This window comes from Dermochelys coriacea, chromosome 26 (genome assembly GCF_009764565.3).
Source record: "Dermochelys coriacea isolate rDerCor1 chromosome 26, rDerCor1.pri.v4, whole genome shotgun sequence".
Classification (NCBI taxonomy): Eukaryota; Metazoa; Chordata; order Testudines; family Dermochelyidae; genus Dermochelys; species Dermochelys coriacea.
The window spans coordinates 12034685-12050899 of NC_050093.1; the positions used below are offsets into that span (position 1 = coordinate 12034685).

At 44.1% G+C, this 16215-nt stretch overlaps 2 protein-coding genes across 9 annotated transcripts in view; both read right to left on the reverse strand.

Annotated features, from left to right (window-relative positions):
- Positions 1-5129, reverse strand: part of ADD2 (adducin 2) — a 97720-nt gene extending 92591 nt beyond the window's left edge. The window contains exons 1-2 of one of the 3 annotated variants that reach the window (XM_043503179.1): positions 4788-5129; positions 846-963 (exon numbers count right to left, since the gene is read on the reverse strand). The gene's annotated coding sequence lies outside the window, so the exon portion shown is untranslated. Of the gene's footprint in view, positions 1-845; positions 964-3279; positions 3328-4787 lie in introns of those variants that run through there. The other 2 variants (XM_043503180.1, XM_038384900.2) reach the window with 2 other exon arrangements.
- FIGLA (folliculogenesis specific bHLH transcription factor) overlaps positions 1-16215 on the reverse strand; it is a 54138-nt gene that overhangs the window by 33734 nt on the left and 4189 nt on the right. For 3 of the 6 annotated variants that reach the window (XM_038384903.2, XM_043503182.1, XM_043503183.1), the window contains one exon: positions 13472-13708. In XM_038384903.2, coding sequence (XP_038240831.1) covers positions 13472-13708 — 237 coding nt within the window. Of the gene's footprint in view, positions 1-11206; positions 11441-12080; positions 12130-13471; positions 13709-16215 lie in introns of those variants that run through there. The other 3 variants (XM_043503186.1, XM_038384902.2, XM_043503184.1) reach the window with 3 other exon arrangements.

Genomic DNA, 16215 nt, shown 5'->3' on the forward strand with positions numbered 1-16215 from the left:
ATGGTGCCAGTTACTCCAGTCCATTTTATTTATGAGTCAGTTAGTAGTCAGAATTAATCAGGTCTTTCCAAAGTCACCACATATATATTAAGGATCTCACTACAGCCAAATCTGACCATCTAAAGAAAAAAAACCGATTGGGTGACCAGTGTCCTAAAATATACAAAAACACTCTACATTCAGACTACTGCACCCAAACAAATCCTCCTGTTCTTTTTGAAGACCAGTCATAATGGCTACAAATTCCACTGATATACTAGGGGAAGAACTGATATGTAAGCTGGAGTGCAAGATTCAGACACTTATTCTTGGCCAGCCAGATTTTCCAGAAGTGCACAGTACCCACAATTAGGGCCAAATTTTAAAAAGAACCCAGCATTCATTTAAGCAACTAAATGAAAGTGGCCAAATTTCCCATAAGAGCCGAGCACCCACTGAGAAAAATGGAGAATCCTCTCTCCTGCACATGGAGAACAATTACTGTAGTAATCAGAAGCCCCTGTCAGGATCAAGGCCCTTTTGGTTTGGGAGTCCCTAATCCATTCTCTACTAAATACAAACACTATCCAAGCAGGACTGTTTGGTCCTTTTGAAATATCCCAGTGAACTGCATCAGAGTATATATCTCAAAATATAAATCTCATACATATTTTAGTGCTCATTGTTAAATTCCAAGAACAAGGTAAAGGAAAGCCTGATTTAAGATAAATGTGACAAACAAAATGAGCGGCTGTGAGGTCACATCGGTAGAAGGAATTCTGAACAGCAGTCGGAGAGGAAGCATCGTGATGCACAAGGTTTAAGAGAAGGAATGATGCTCGCTCTGCTCACTCAGGGCTACTCACCAACTTGACATTCCTTCAATCCTGCTGCTCAAATGTCCCTCGTTTTGAGGGACATCACTTTAGACCCAAAGTTCCACATACATCTGGTATCTCCTCACTGTTACTGCTGAAAATTTACCTCAGAAATAAAGAATCAGGAAAGGAAGGCTAAGTCGTTTATACCAAAGAAAGGAATGCCATGCAACCTTTTGACTGTCCTGCATCGATAGTCAGGGCAACGCTCATTCTGAGTCTCTCACACATGGCATGCTACATTTAACACAAAAATCCAAGATGGCAGCTCTTCAATAGAGCAGGTCTCCGCAAAGCCTGTTCACATCTTTTTTGCCTGGGAAACATACCCTAGCTGCAACACCACAATACATTAGAGGTTGGAAAATTAATCCCAAACTTAGATGCATCAGAGACTGGGGCAAGTTACAAACTCATACTGGTCTGGGCCTATGGTTGGTGGCACTTCAAGCAAGAACTCTAGGGTAAAGCCAGGTTCACCTCCTCTGCTCCTGTTGGTAGATGAGGGACTCCAGCTATGAAGCACTGTGGCTAAACAGTAGCCTCAAAGAACTGAGTTCCCCTTAAGTCTGGCCCTGACCTTAAAGCCATACATCTGCAGTAAAACCTAGGAGAACAAGAGAGACGCATTCATATTTAAGTTTCAAGAGCTCAGACATTTTGAGAGTACTGATGAGAAGCCAGTTTAGTCACTGGCTATATAGTGTCACTGTCTATCACCCATCGTCCACGTCTGTGTGCAAATGCAGTGACCAAGAAGTCACATAAAAGGGGTAAAGGGAACCAGCCAGGCCAAGGTAAATTGCACCTTCAGTTTATTCAGAGGATACACAAGTGCCTGAAATGTGTTACTTTATGCTTAATTGCATTTTAGAGCCCCTGTGGTAGGTGCTGTCCAGACACAATGGAGTCTCAGTTTGGGGTGGGATCTCTAGGAACTAGTGTAATAGAAATAAAGAATAGTGACCACGTTTATGGTTTCTGAGCTTACTGTGTATTAGCTTCTCACCCCATATTTATCAGCAGGGGAGATGGTGTGTGGAATAGGCCTTTATAAACGCCTTCAGCAACAATCCATTTGGAGTCAGAGAAACAAGGGAGCCCAGTAACAAACCCAGAATCAGTGACCTCTTGTTTTGCATATTGATCACCTAGATGTAAACCACATCTCTCAATTGTTGGCTACAGTGAATATCCAGGATGTAGCAGCAGATCAGTGGTTCTTACACACACACACACACACACACACACACACACACACACACGCTTTCCTCCCAGTGATTTGCTGTTCTAAAGGTCATACACCTATGTTCACCTCTGGCCCTCCGAATAACCTGATGAGTTATGTTTTTGTAACTCTGGAGATGCAACTACTTCCCTGACTTCAACTGTATGCAATTAGAGTTCAGGAGAAAGCCCCAAATGCCCTGACACTTTGATTAGTCATGCTCTCTTGTTCTGCAGTAAAAACCCTACTGGGCAAGTTACTTCCTAAGAGATGGTTCACGTATTAATGCGGGTCTGATGATGGAGATCCAGACCAAACTCCAGCTCGCCAGTTCACATCTGACAGGTTATCACAAACAACCTCTTCCCACATGTCATGATTTAGGGAGAAACACCTGTGTCTGGCTGAATTTAGCCTCCGGAGCATTTTGACGCCACAAGCTCATTTGACACTAATTTACAAAATTTTTCATCCCCTTGCCCCACCCTGCCCGTTGTTAAATCAGAAGGCGTAAGAGAGAGTTTATGTTGCTGCAGAACAGGCCTTTTGACAGGCGTGAAGGAGTTATTTCTAAACTGAGAAGTGAATAGGTAACATCAACAAGCCTGATCAAAGAACTGACACGGAGAAAGTGAGTTTTGTCATAAGTTATGAATTACAGGGCACTGGAATAGAAGAGGGTTAAATTTAGTTGCCACTCACTTTTTAATCTGGGATAAAGGGTTTTGATACAGAAAGATGAAGGGCAAAACGTCCAGAAGTATTTGAGATCTTGGCACCTCAATCCCATTACTTTCAAGGGGATTGAACTTCCATTGTCTAAGTCTTTCAGGCTCTGCTGAAAATAAATGTTCCCCAAAGCTTGCAAGTGCATCTTTAGACTATTATCATGGTCATGTCCCCTGCATTGACAGAAGACATTTCTTTCCCGTGCTGTCTTGTCGACACACCCAGTCTCCATAGCACTGATTACGCTAGGAAAATTAGGACCTGTAATTTGTGCCGCCCAGTGGAACAGGACATGTAGACAAGGCTGATGAGAGTGGGGAAAAGGGGGGGGGGGGGGGACAATTGTACTGGGCTCAGGGTCCCCCACCAAATATCTATAGCAAGTGAAATATAGCAAATATGATGTACCAGGGATGAAAATTTCTCTCCGCAGGCCTGCACATTGATAAAATGCCAGAATCTTACCTGTGTTCCCTAATCTTCCTCAGAATAGAAGATATGGTAGTAAAAGCCCCTGAATCTACACACCAGCCTGCACCTTTGACACACCCAGGAAAGCTGTATCGGGGTGAGTTGCAGGTGCTAAATGTGCAGACACAGGCTTTGTAACCCAGATCTGTCAGACATACAGTATTTCAGTGCCTAGAAACTTTAGTTTCCATCCTCAAGGTCCCCACATTCAGCACCTGGGAGCACCAGAGATTCCAATTCTACTTTGTGGTATGGTTTTCCATGAATTAACCAAAAAAATCAAGCTGCATGGGAGAGGCAGCAGGAGAAGAAGAGATATTCCCAGTTTACAGATATTCAGAGAACCCCCAAATATCCCTCCAAGTGACTTCATATCACTGAGTATTTACAAAAACCTATAATTAAGGATTGATATAAATGGGCAGACATAGCTTCATTTAAATTCCAACCATAGTCATAATGTCTCAGAGTGCTGGCCACTCTCGGAAAGGGTTGTTGTCCACAGACTTGGACGCTATGAAGTGCCAGATTCAGGCACATTATACATCTTGGGTTCATCTCAGTGGGGAACAGCTGATCTGACGGTACTTTAGAGACCTGTGAAGAAGCGAGGGTGGGGAAGAGAAGCGAGCAGATGTGCAGTGACCCTGTGTCACAGAGATAAATGTATCAAGCTTCAGATGGGGAGGACAAAAGAAAGTGATTTGCATTCAGCGGGGAAGGCCAAACCCAGATATGCCAAAAAAATTATGCAGGAGGGACACTAAAATCTGTGATTTTAAAGTTGCTCTCTTAATTGCCCTGAAAAAGGTTAGAAAACCAGCACATGCAAAATAAATAGTACAGTGAGTCATTCGTATTAGTCTCAACATCAAAAGGTTTAACATTTCAGCCACTCCACAAGACTCAGACCAGCCCCTCTGCAGCCAAGTGTCCATGCAGGAATTGCTGCCTAGGAAACAAGAGGAATTCCCCGAGATCAAACAATGCGGAAGCCATACAGCCGTCTCACCAGACAAAAAACATTTTTTGTCCCTAAATAAAAGCAATTGGGATGGGGGGGGGGATCAGCTGTCTGAGGTGTATGCTCTCTCCTGTATCCCCATTAAAATGTGCAACAAGATCTTCTATTGCAGACATTTGGAACACAGTCAGATGGGGGGTAAGAGGGGGAATTATCTCTTGCAAATTATGCTTTTGGAGCATTCCATTTCAAGAAAGGCACTGACTCTCATCTTACTTGCCCTGAAGAATGCATTTATTAGCCCTTGAGAGACTCCACCTAAGGCAGCAGACAATACACCGTGTTAGACTTGCAGGAATTAAATTCAAACACGTCAACATCACTATGCCCAAAGTCTCCCAGCCACACTGGCATTCAGAGACCTGGGTGGGTTTAGCAAGGAGCAGGGAACCTTGGCTTGAATTATGCAAATATATAGTAGATACGCAAACAGAACAGCCAAAGGAGTGAGGGGTTGCATTAGTCCAAAATTGCTTACCTCTTTAAGCATCTTCTAGCATCTGTTTCCCAGCCCTGATATCTGCAGTGATTAATCTCTTCTCCTGTGCCTTCCCAATCGAAACAGCTAAGCAGATGAGCTTGTTCCATCCATCCTGCAGGCTCTCTGATTTGACAGATCAGCTGCAACAGCTTCCTTACCACGCCTGCCCGCTAGTCCACTTTCCAGCCAATATCACCCAGACATAGAGTTGGAAGAGAATTAGGGCTCCCGCACAGACCCAGGGGGTGGGGGAGAATGCAGAAGTGAGGCTTCACTTCCTCCCACCCTCCTTACGTTGGCATCAAAATTAAATCCAGGGCTCACATGATGTTGGAGGGGAAGGCGTCTATTTGATAATACCTTTGATGACAAAAGGCCAACTCCCTACGCATTCGGGGCACCCTCTAGTGGCACATGTCCCCAACAGCAGGGCACGGACTAGGGACTGCAATCCTTTACTGACTCTCTCTTGCTGCAGTGTGGAAAACATGATGCAATGAGGCATTTTTATTACCATCTTTTTTATATAAATGCAGCCATACAACTAATTCCTCCGCCATAGATTAACGAAAGCTATTGAGAGCCAGGAGTTTTATCAACTAGGTTTTTTATTTTGGCGTTGAATAAAAACAATCCTGTCACTGAGGTAGATTGTGGAATAGTCTCCCAAGGGACATGATGTAAGAGCAGTAGCAATATCAGTTTATGGAACAATTCTGCAGTAGCAGAGGGAAGGTGCTGAGTGGGTGAGAATTATTCCATTAATAACATATCACAAGGTTTCAAATTAGCACGGCCCTCTCTTATTTAGACACACACACCCTAATATATATTTTTTTTAAACTCAGCTATAGTTTTTCAACATCAAAGCCTCAAATCCTGCCCAAGATCAAAAAGAGAACATGTACTTGGAAGACCTCGGAGCCTGTAGCTTCTCTAGAGAAGAGCCGTTGGGAAACAATTATGGCAATAAGATCTTTTCTGTGAAGCGACACTCGCAAGTTGACTACAGTGTCGCTGAGATGATGTTACTCTGGAAAGCACACGAGAAGCGGCCAACACAAGTTGCATGCTGGCTGGGAGTGGCAATGTATTGGCTGTTAAGGTAGCGGAGAACGTTGTGACCTCTGCTACAAGGCCATGTATGGCTGACGATGAGTGAATCCGCTCCGTGCTGGATGGTCTGTTGCAGAAGATGCATAGCCATGTGCACCTGAGAGCAGGAATTATGGTTTGGAAGGACATACGTATATCACCATTAGGCTCCAGCAACTCAGGGTAAGATACTACGGGGACATGTAGCAGTATAAAAGCTTAAGATAGACAGGGAATTAAGCCATAATGCCCATGCAAGCAACCCTGTGTAATGAGCAAGTTCAGATCCAGCAGCTAAAACTAGGATTTGGGCTTTGTGTCTAGTACAGTGAAAATGGCTGTTAATTCTGGTTGGAGACTAAGCCCTGTGCTGCATTTTACCTCTGATGTTCTATGTACCTCCCAGGGAAGAGGTGGTCAGGGCTTTAGAGTGGTCAGTTCTATTTCCAAAGAGGAACTGGGCTACCATGGGTTGGGCCAGCCATGCTCTCTCTAGAATTAATGGACATTTTGTCTGTATTAAGGGCGGGGCGGGAGGGCAGGGAGGAATCAGGCCAGCAGAGCACATTTGTGTACTGTAGTAGATGGTGCTTCTCCATTCTATTTAAAGGTACTCATATGTCACCAGTCACACCATAGTATCTGAGCTCTGTCCAATCTTCAGTGTATTTTCTCAACACTGCTGTGAGGTAGGGCAATGCTATTATCCCCATTTTACAGATAGATGACAAAGGCACAGAGAGGTTAGTGACTTGCCCATGGTCACACACAAAGTCTGTGGTGGAGGTAAGTGACCCCCCTGTCTCTCAAGTCATAGGCTAGTGCCCCAACCATAGATTCCAAGGCCAGAAGGGACCATTGTGATCTTCAAGTCTGACCTCCTACATGACTCAGGCCAGCCCATAGAGCCCGCCCAAAATAATTCCTGTTAGAAACGTACACCCTGTTTCCACCTTGAATGTGTCCAGCTTCAACTTCCAGCCCCTGGATCATTTTATATCTGTCTGCTAGATTGAAGAGCCCATTTTCAAACATTTGCTCCCTAGACGGCTACTTCTGAACTGTGGTCAAGTCGCCTCTTAACTTTCTCTTTGTTAAGCTCAATAAATGAAGCTCTGTGCATCTCTCACTATGAAGCACGTTTGCTAGTCCTTTAATCATTCTTGTGGCTCTGCTATGGACCCTCTTCCATTTAACAACATCCTTCTTGAACTGTGGGCATGGGAGCTGGACACAGTGTTCCAAACACGGTTACACCAGAGTCAAATAACCTCTGGAACCCAACTTGAGATTCCTGTTTATGCATCCAAAAATTGCATTAGCCCTTTTCCCACAGAATTACACTGGGAGCTCATGTTCTGCTGATTATCTACCATGATCCCTAGATCTTTGTCAGAGAGACTGATTCCCAGAACACAGTCCACCATAGAGTATGGCCTATAGTCTTTGTTCTGAAACGTATACATTTAGTCACATTAAAAACACATTGTTTGTTACCAGGCAATCCAAACTACTTGGTAGCTGTGACCTGTCCTCTTCATTATTTATCACTCCCCCAATCTGTGTGTTATCTGCAAACTTGATCAGTGATTATATTTTCTTCCAGATCATTAATAAAGGTGTTAAAGAGCATGGAGTCAAGAACCAAGCCCTGTGGGATCCCACTAGAACCACACCTGTTCAGATATGGTTCCCCATTAACAATTACAGTGAGACCTCTCTGCCACTGTTTAACGCACACCATGTTGATTTCATATCATTCTAGATTTTTTTTAAATCAAAAAATAGAATCATAGAAGATCAGGGGTGGAAGAGACCTCAGGAGGTCATTAAGTCCAACCCCCTGCTCAAAGCAGGACCAACACCAACTAAATCATCCCAGCCAGGGTTTTGTCAAGCCAGGCCTTAAAAACCTCAAAGGATGGAGATTCCACCACCTCCCTAGAATACAGAGGGCCCTAGACAAATTAGAGGATTGGGCCAAAAGAAATCTGATGAGGTTCAACAAGGACAAGTGCAGAATCCTGCACTTAGGACGGAAGAATCCCATGCACCGCTACAGACTAGGAACCGAATGGCTAGGCAGCAGTTCTGCAGAGAAGGACCGAGGGGTTACGGTGGACGAGAAGCTGGATATGAATCAACAGTGTGCCCTTGTTGCCAAGAAGACCAATGGCATTTTGGGCTGTATAAATAGGGGCATTGCCAGCAGATCAAGGGACGTGATCGTTCCCCTCTATTCGACATTGGTAAGGCCTCATCTGGAGTAGTGTGTCCAGTTTTGGGCCCCACACTACACAAAGGATGTAGAAAAATTGAAAAGCATCCAGGGGAGGGAAACAAAAATGATTAGGGGACTGGAACACACGACTTAGGAGGAGAGGCTGAGGAAACTGGGATTGTTTTGTCTGCGGAAGAGAAGAATGAGGGGGGATTTGATAGCTGCTTTCAACTACCGAAAGGGGGTTCCAAAGAGGATGGATCTAGACTGTTCCCAGTGGTGGCAGATGACAGAACAAGGAGCAATGGTCTCAAGTTGTAGTAGGGGAGATCTAGGTTGGATATTAGGAAATACTATTTCACTAGGAGGGTGGTGAAGCACTGGAATGGTCCATAGAATATCGGAGTTGGAAGGGACCTCAGGAGGTCATCTAGTCCAACCCCCTGCTCAAAGCAGAACCAATAACCAACTAAATCATCCCAGCCAGGGTTTTGTCAAGCCTGACCTTTAAAAACCTCAAAGGAAGAAGATTCTACCATCTCCCTAGGTAACCCATTCCAGTGCTTCACCACCCTCCTAGTGAAATAGTGTTTCCTAATATCCAACCTAGACCTCCCCCACTGCAACTTGAGACCATTGCTCCTTGTTCTGTCATCTGCCACCACTGGGAACAGTCTAGATCCATCCTCTTTGGAACCCCCCCTTCAGGTACTTGAAGGCTGCTATCAAATCCCCCTTCATTCTTCTCTTCCGCAAACTAAACAACCCCAGTTCCCTCAGCCTCTCCTCGTAAGTCATGTGCCCCAGCCCCCTAATCATTTTCGTTGCCCTCCACTGGACTCTCTCCAATTTGTCCACATCCCTTCTGTAGTGGGGGGACCAAAAGTGGACACAATACTCCAGGTGTGGCCTCACCAGTGCCGAATAGAGGGGAATAATCATTTCCCTCGATCTGCTGCAATGCTCCTCCAACAACATTTTGCAGTACCAAGTCAAATGCCTTACAGAAACCTAAGTACTACATCAACGGTATTATTTTTATCAACTGAACTTGTAATCTCATCAGAAAAGGATTTTCCATAAACCCATTTTAATTGGCATTAATTATATTCCCCTCCTTTAATTCTTTATTAATTGAATGCTGTAGCAGCTGCTCCATCTTGCCAGGATCATCCTTCCTCTCTCCACTCTAGTCAACCATGACTATTTCTTCACACTCTTCCTAAACGGTTGCCTAATGTGTGCGATTAAACAGCGGTCAAGCTCTAGCCCAGAAGTTGCTGGTGTGACCAAACACTCCATCAGCTTGCAGGGAGCTGCTCAAGAATGCTTAAGTCAATCTACGCAAAGCTCACGATCTCAAAGCAATGCAAGTTCTCTTTGGTAGATCATTACAAAACAGCTCCTGTGGATAAAATGCTTGGCAATGAAAGGTAATGAGAGATGCTTGGCCCTTTTCTAGTGCTCCCCATGATGGTGCGGGGGGAGGGGGGTAGGTTTTCTCAGCTTTGCAGAAGTTATGTTTACTTGCCCTAGCCTAATTCTGTCACTGGATCACTGTGGACTACGTCTACACTACAAGCTAGCAGTGCAAGTCTCCTGCTTATGTGCATGACTAGCGGCAGTATAAATAACAGTGTAGCCATGGGTACTGGCAGCAGACGCATAGCACTGAGGCAGGTTTGCACCAGCGTGGCTACGCTACGCTACACTCTTTATCTTTGCACTAGCTGAATGCGAGCAGGGGAATCATGCCCCTAGTTCAGTATAGACACAGCCTTGGATTTTAGGAGCCCGAGGCAGCTGAGCCCCTGCTTGAACCACTCGATTGTAGCGGAGGTATGAGGGAGGGTGGGGGGAGTTCAAAAGCACTCAGCTTTGGCCTCACTCTGCTCACTTGGACGTCAAAGGTAGAGTTCCCATTGACTTCTGTGCAAGCAGAGCTAGGCTAAGGTTGAGCATGTTTCTCTTTGGGGTCAGGGACTGTGAGATTAGGTACAGCCCCTAGCACCGCGGCGTCTCTGTCTTATTAGGCCTCAGGATGGCCCTGCAGTACAAGTAATATTCAGACTGCTTACTCACTTTACATACTACTAATCCTTAATATTTATAAAAAGAAACTTTGAAGATGTAAGGCGCTAATTAAGCCTTAACTCCTCATAAGGGAGAAATTATCCGCATTTTACAGATGTGACAATGGAAATACAATTAATTAACTCATTTGTCCAAAGCTGCAGAAAGGTAACATCAGACAGGGTTGGAACAAAGTTTCACAGGGTCACTCTTGTCCTCGGCTTTATGTACCAGAACACGCCAGCAGTCAAATAGATAGCTATTCTTGTAGTCTCCCTTACAAGAGGGTTCTGCCTTTTGTTACCTCTTCAGACAGGCGGTATGTACCACAGAATCATAGAAGATTAGGGTTGGAAGAGACCTCACAAGGTCATTAGTCCAATCCCCTGCTTAAAAGGACCATCACACACATATCCCTACCCCATGCCCCAGCTCTATGAAGAATTATTTCCCCAACTTGGGATGCTTGGGGGGGGAGGATTTTTAGGAGTGCCGAGCAACCCATTTTAGCTGAAATCAATAAGCCCTGAAGGGGCTCAGCACCTCATCTCTTCTGAAAAGACGGGCCAGGGAGAGACAGGACCCCCAAAACTACAGCACACAACAATCAGGGGCCAGTTTTGAAAATCGGGGCTTGAATGCTGGTTTGTAATTGCATCTCAGTTTAAAGATGAAAAGTTCATTGCCGAATTCGGAGGACAGAAGCTAACTTTATATAAAAGGACGAAGTTTTTATAACACAAGTCCATTTGTTTACTATATTAATGTTTGTCAACACACAGATTTGCACCAAAATAACTAGAACTGTTTTCATTCACCCCTTTTGTTATTTCTAGGGTTGGCTGGAAAAAAATCCATTTCATAATTTGTTTTTGTTCCCCATTTCAATAAATCTGCATTTTCCAACAAAAATCTTTGTAAAAAAATTATAAATTTCCAACCAGCTCTACTTATTTCTGTGCACGTCTGTGCACCTGCTAGCCATTAAGAAAAAAGTTTCTTTTGCAAAATAAGACTAAGATCAGGCTTCAAGAGTGAAAAAACCCACAAGCTGGAGAGAATACTCAGCTTCTGGTAGTTTATTGATTATTTTTTTAAATAAAATTTTCGTAAAGCAAAAAAAAACCCATCCCGGGAAAATCAAGTTTTCATTAAATCTCACTTGAAAAGAAGATCATCCACGAATCCATAGTGTTTGACACCTGAAAGACAGTGTGGTTAAGAGACCATAACTTGGAGCAGATTTAAGAAGTGAAGTTACCTGGCAATGAAAAAAATTTCTAGTGGCAGGGCTTGTCAAGAGTCAGAGTTTAAGGCCAGAAGGAACTACCTGATCATCCAGTCTGACCTCCTGTGTATTACAGGCCACTAGCAGCACCCAGCACCCGCACACTAAACCCAACGACCAAAAGATTACAGCTCACAGGAGATTAGACTGTTCGATGGCACAGGTAGAGAATAGGAGGGACCGGGGCACATCAATGCCTGGTGCCCCTGAAATTAAGTGAGATACACCTAGAATGTTGACATCCTCAGAGGCTTACCTAGATTTATTTATGATGGGGATCATTCCTGATCACCGCTCCACTTTCATGCCATCCCTTGATTTTTACCCTCACAAATTGCAAAGGAGCAGATGCAGGAGGCATGCCAACACATGGCGGAGGAAACACCATCTTTCCTGTAGCCACACATCGGGCCCAATCCTCAGCCTGCATAAATCAGTAATAGCTCCAGCATCAGGCTCAGAGCCTCCACTCACTATGGAGATCAGCCACCCTGTGCTTTCCCACTGAGTACTGCATGAGGATTTGTAGCATCAAGATCCGTGCACTGTAATCGGACGGCAAATAAACTAAAAATGCCCTGCACCAGGTTATTAGATAGTACAGACAACTTACTTCAGCCTAGTCAGGAAAGCTGGCCTTTTTAGTGATTTGTTTGATACACCTTTAAAAAAAGAAACGTGGACACTTTATTCAAGGATATTCATGAAGTTGCTTCTGAGGATTGCATTAAATCAAATTTGAAAACAAATGCGGCAGGACAGTTCTTAAAGAGAAGTACACTAGCTGAATAGACCTGAGCTCGATGAATACTAGAAAAGCTACAGGGTTTGCAGTTAGGCACATGCCTTCGTAAAAAATAACGATAATAAAGCCTCAGCTAACAGAAGCAAGTCGTATTCCGAATCAATATCTGAAACTTCCTCTCATGCTCTCGTCTGTTACAATTACAGATAAAAACAGAGTTGCCTGCAGCCAAGTACTTGTTTGTGTGGACTACTGTCTACTTTGTAGAACTCTAACTTACAAGATTAGAAACGGGCTTTGCAGCTTTCTCGGAGGCCTGGCCAATGCACAATGCCCCCCTCCTTATGTTATTTGAATGATTATAGCACTTTAAAAAAGGATCTTTTTCCCACAAGGTGAATTTTACAATAAGGGTCTTGGGATGGAGCAATTCAGAAGCCTGATGTTAAACAAGAATGCACAATTTTTAAAACCCCTTATGCTCTAAAGCAAGGGTGTTCCATTGAATAGCTGGATTTTTAGCATTACTGAGCATAGAGTTTGTTAAAAGTCATGGGGAAGCACATGTAGACTGCACCTCTGGGGGAACCCACTTATTTAGGTGCCTAATTTAGGCAGACAAGTTCATAATGTTGGTTTCACTTTTTAGATACCTAACATGATAGCTAAACATACTCGCAAAATTTGAACTACAAGAATTCATAAAAGTGTACCAAAAAACCAAAGCTAAAAAATGTGGTCCACATAAAGCCAGCCAGCCAGCCAAGGGAATTAAATTCAACAAAAATCCCCCACCCTTTAACTGCCCAAACCCAAGCCTTCTCTGGATGCCTGTGAGAAAAGGTGGACCTTGCAACATGCCCTAGAGGTCAACAGACTCAAGCAATTGTGGACCAACAGGCAAGGGAGAAAGATGCAACTTAAGGACATTTCAATAGAGCCACACCTACTTCCTTTCCACTCAAGCACCTTTGCTGATCACAGCTATGGCAGTGTCACACAAGGAGAGCAATCTCCCATGTCGGAAGATTGCAGGTCATTTAGGACTCTAGAGGTCAAAAAATAAGGCTGTAATAGTATATCTAGGGATAGTGTAGGTATGGGTTATCCTGCCTCAGTACAGGGGTATGGATTAGATGACATCTTGAAGTCCCTTCCAGCCCTATACTTCTACAATTCTATGATTTATTCACCTACAGAGCAAGTGGAACATACATCCCCAAGCCCCACTTCTATAACACTCAGACATTCGCTCTTACCAGCCTTCCATTTTTCTGGATTTGTACAATCCCCAAGTAAGAAGGAAGGATGCTCCGGCCCCACACGTACACAGGGCTCTCCGCTGCATTGCTTGTCCATGGTACGCTCATGTCGTTTTCAGTCCTGATAAAACAGCTGGCGCTCTGTGGCAGGGCATTTCCCCCAAAACCTTCCTCTAAGGAGACTGGCATGGAAACGCTGCTGGCTAACTCCTGATCAACAGGGTCTTCCAATTTCTAGAAGCAATAGAAGGCAGCGTAAAGACAGGACAGCTTAGGTAACCATCCCCCAAACAAGGTATTGCAGATGTCACTACTGCAGTAAGCCATTACATATAGAAACCAGTACTAAGAAGCCAACCCAACTGGCCTCCTTAAGAAAGGGAGGATGGCAGCTGCTATACAGGAGCCAAGGAAGGACTAAAACAGAGAGTAAGTGGTAACAAAGCATAATCTCTATGACCTTAAATATGAGAGATGAGGGCTGAAGATGTCTTCGTACAATAGGAGTCTTAGAAATCCTAGAAGGATCCCAGGGGGTAAGTTGTACCATATTCTAGCCCCCACAGCATACAGGTTATGCAGATATGGACATCAAACTCCCACTCCTCAGTGCATATCACCTCTGGGTTGGGCTCAGTGTCAAATTGGGCATATAGGCATCTAAGTTTGAGCAACTCAATTACCAAGAGGCCAGGAGAGAGCAAGAATGTGGAACTGAACGTAGACTACCCCCCTGCTTCAAAGTAGACCTTCTTCCAGATCCTTAGCATGTAAATTATGCCAGCTTAAACTTCTTTATACACATGCAGAGTTTTATGACTTCCCTCAAAGATACTTGCAGCTCATGACAAAATGCTGCAGTGCATAAAAAACACTGGAGTGCCAACCCTAGCATGAAGGCTCAGTGCTTCTCCAGCTTTCTGCTCCATTCTGCAGGCTTCTTCATACAAACCCTCACGGGGTTCACTTACCTTCCCGAAAGCTTCAGTGAACTATTTTTAGATCTAGCCAATGTGGAAGCTACCTCCAAATCTAAAAGGCTGAAGGATTAAAGCCAGTGGGCGGAGGGGAGGATTGGGCTCCCCTTCCATTTCCCTTCCCCCACTCTGGGGGCGGGGGGGGGATAGAAAAAATAGAAAGTTTCAAAACTCCAGTTTTTATTTCAAATAAAAAATTTTACCCTTTCAGGGGTTTTTGGGGGGGGAAGGGGGGGGAGAAGAGAATAAAAAAAGTTTGGGCACTGGAATTTTGCCTCCTTCTCTTTTTTGCCACTGGATAAAGATAAACTGAAAGTGGGGTAAAAACCCATCCTCCCTTTTACTTTTTCCACTTGAAAAGTGGAGGCAAAGTGAGAGAAAATGAAGTTTAAAAAAAAAAATAAAAGTTACTTTAGCTGACTTCCCTCCCCTCCACGTAAATAGTTCCAGTGGGTTTTTCTTCACGTTCAGTTTTCTACTTCCCCTCCCACCTAGGGTGATCAGACATCCTGATTTTATAGGGGAGGGTCCGGATATTTGGAGCTTAGACTTGTATAGGCTCCTATTACCCCCAACCCCATCCCAATGTTTTACACTTGCTATCTGGTCACTCAACTCCCCACCCCTATTTTCGGGGGGAGAGGGGGAAGTGGGAGGGAGAGAAAGGGTTAAAAACCACACACATTCTTCGGTTTCCAGAAGCCAAAAAACAAAAGTTCTCCCCCCCTCCAAAAAAGTTATTTAATAAAAACTTGCATTTTCCAACAAAAAAAAGTTCATCTGAGAGCTTTCAAGAAGCTCCCAAGGGTTCTAGCTGTAGAATCATTACTTAGCTCATAAGAAAGCTGTCAGGGTTCCTTCCCCACTCTGAACTCGAGGGTACAGATGTGAAGACCCCCTAAGCTTACTCTTACCAGCTTAGGTTAAAAACTTCCCCTTGTCCTTGAACAGTGTGCTGCCACCACCAAGCGTTTTAAGCAAAGAACAGGGAAAGAGATCACTTGGAGACGTCTTCCTCCCCAAATATCCCCCCAAGCCCTACATACCCCCTTTCCTGGGGAGGCTTGAGAATAATATCCTAACCAATTGGTTACAAAATCAAAGACCTAAACCCCTGGATCTTGGAACAATGGAAAAAAAATCAGTCAGGTTCTTAAAAGAAGGGTTTTATTAAAAAAAGAAAGAAAGATAAAAATCCTCTCTAAAAATCAGGATGGAAAATACTTTACAGAGTATTCAGATTCAAAACATAGAGGATCACCCTCTGGGCAAGACCTTAAAGTTACAGAAAACAGGAATAAACCTCCCTCTTAACACAGGAAAATTCACCTAAAAAGATAAACTAATCCGCCTTGCCTGGCTTACCTATACTGGTTGCAATATTGCAGACTTGGATTAGGATGGGTTGGAGAAGATGGATTTCTGTCTGGCCTCTCTCAGTCCCAAGAGAGAACAACCATGTAAACAAAGAGCACAAACAAAAGCCTTCCCTCCCCCCCCCCCCCAAGATTTGAAAATATCTTGTCCCCTTATTGGTCCTTTGGGTCAGGTGCCAGCCAGGTTAGCTGAGCTTCTTAACCCTTTACAGGTAACAGGATGTTGCCTCTGGCCAGGAGGGATTTTATAGCACTGTATACAGAAAGGTGGTTACCCTTCCCTTTATATTTATGACAAAAGGTTTGTTTCATAACCCAGCTACTTTTGTATTCCTATGAATCAGTAACTGACAGGAAGCATTCATGGCAGGGAGAGCTGACCAAATAC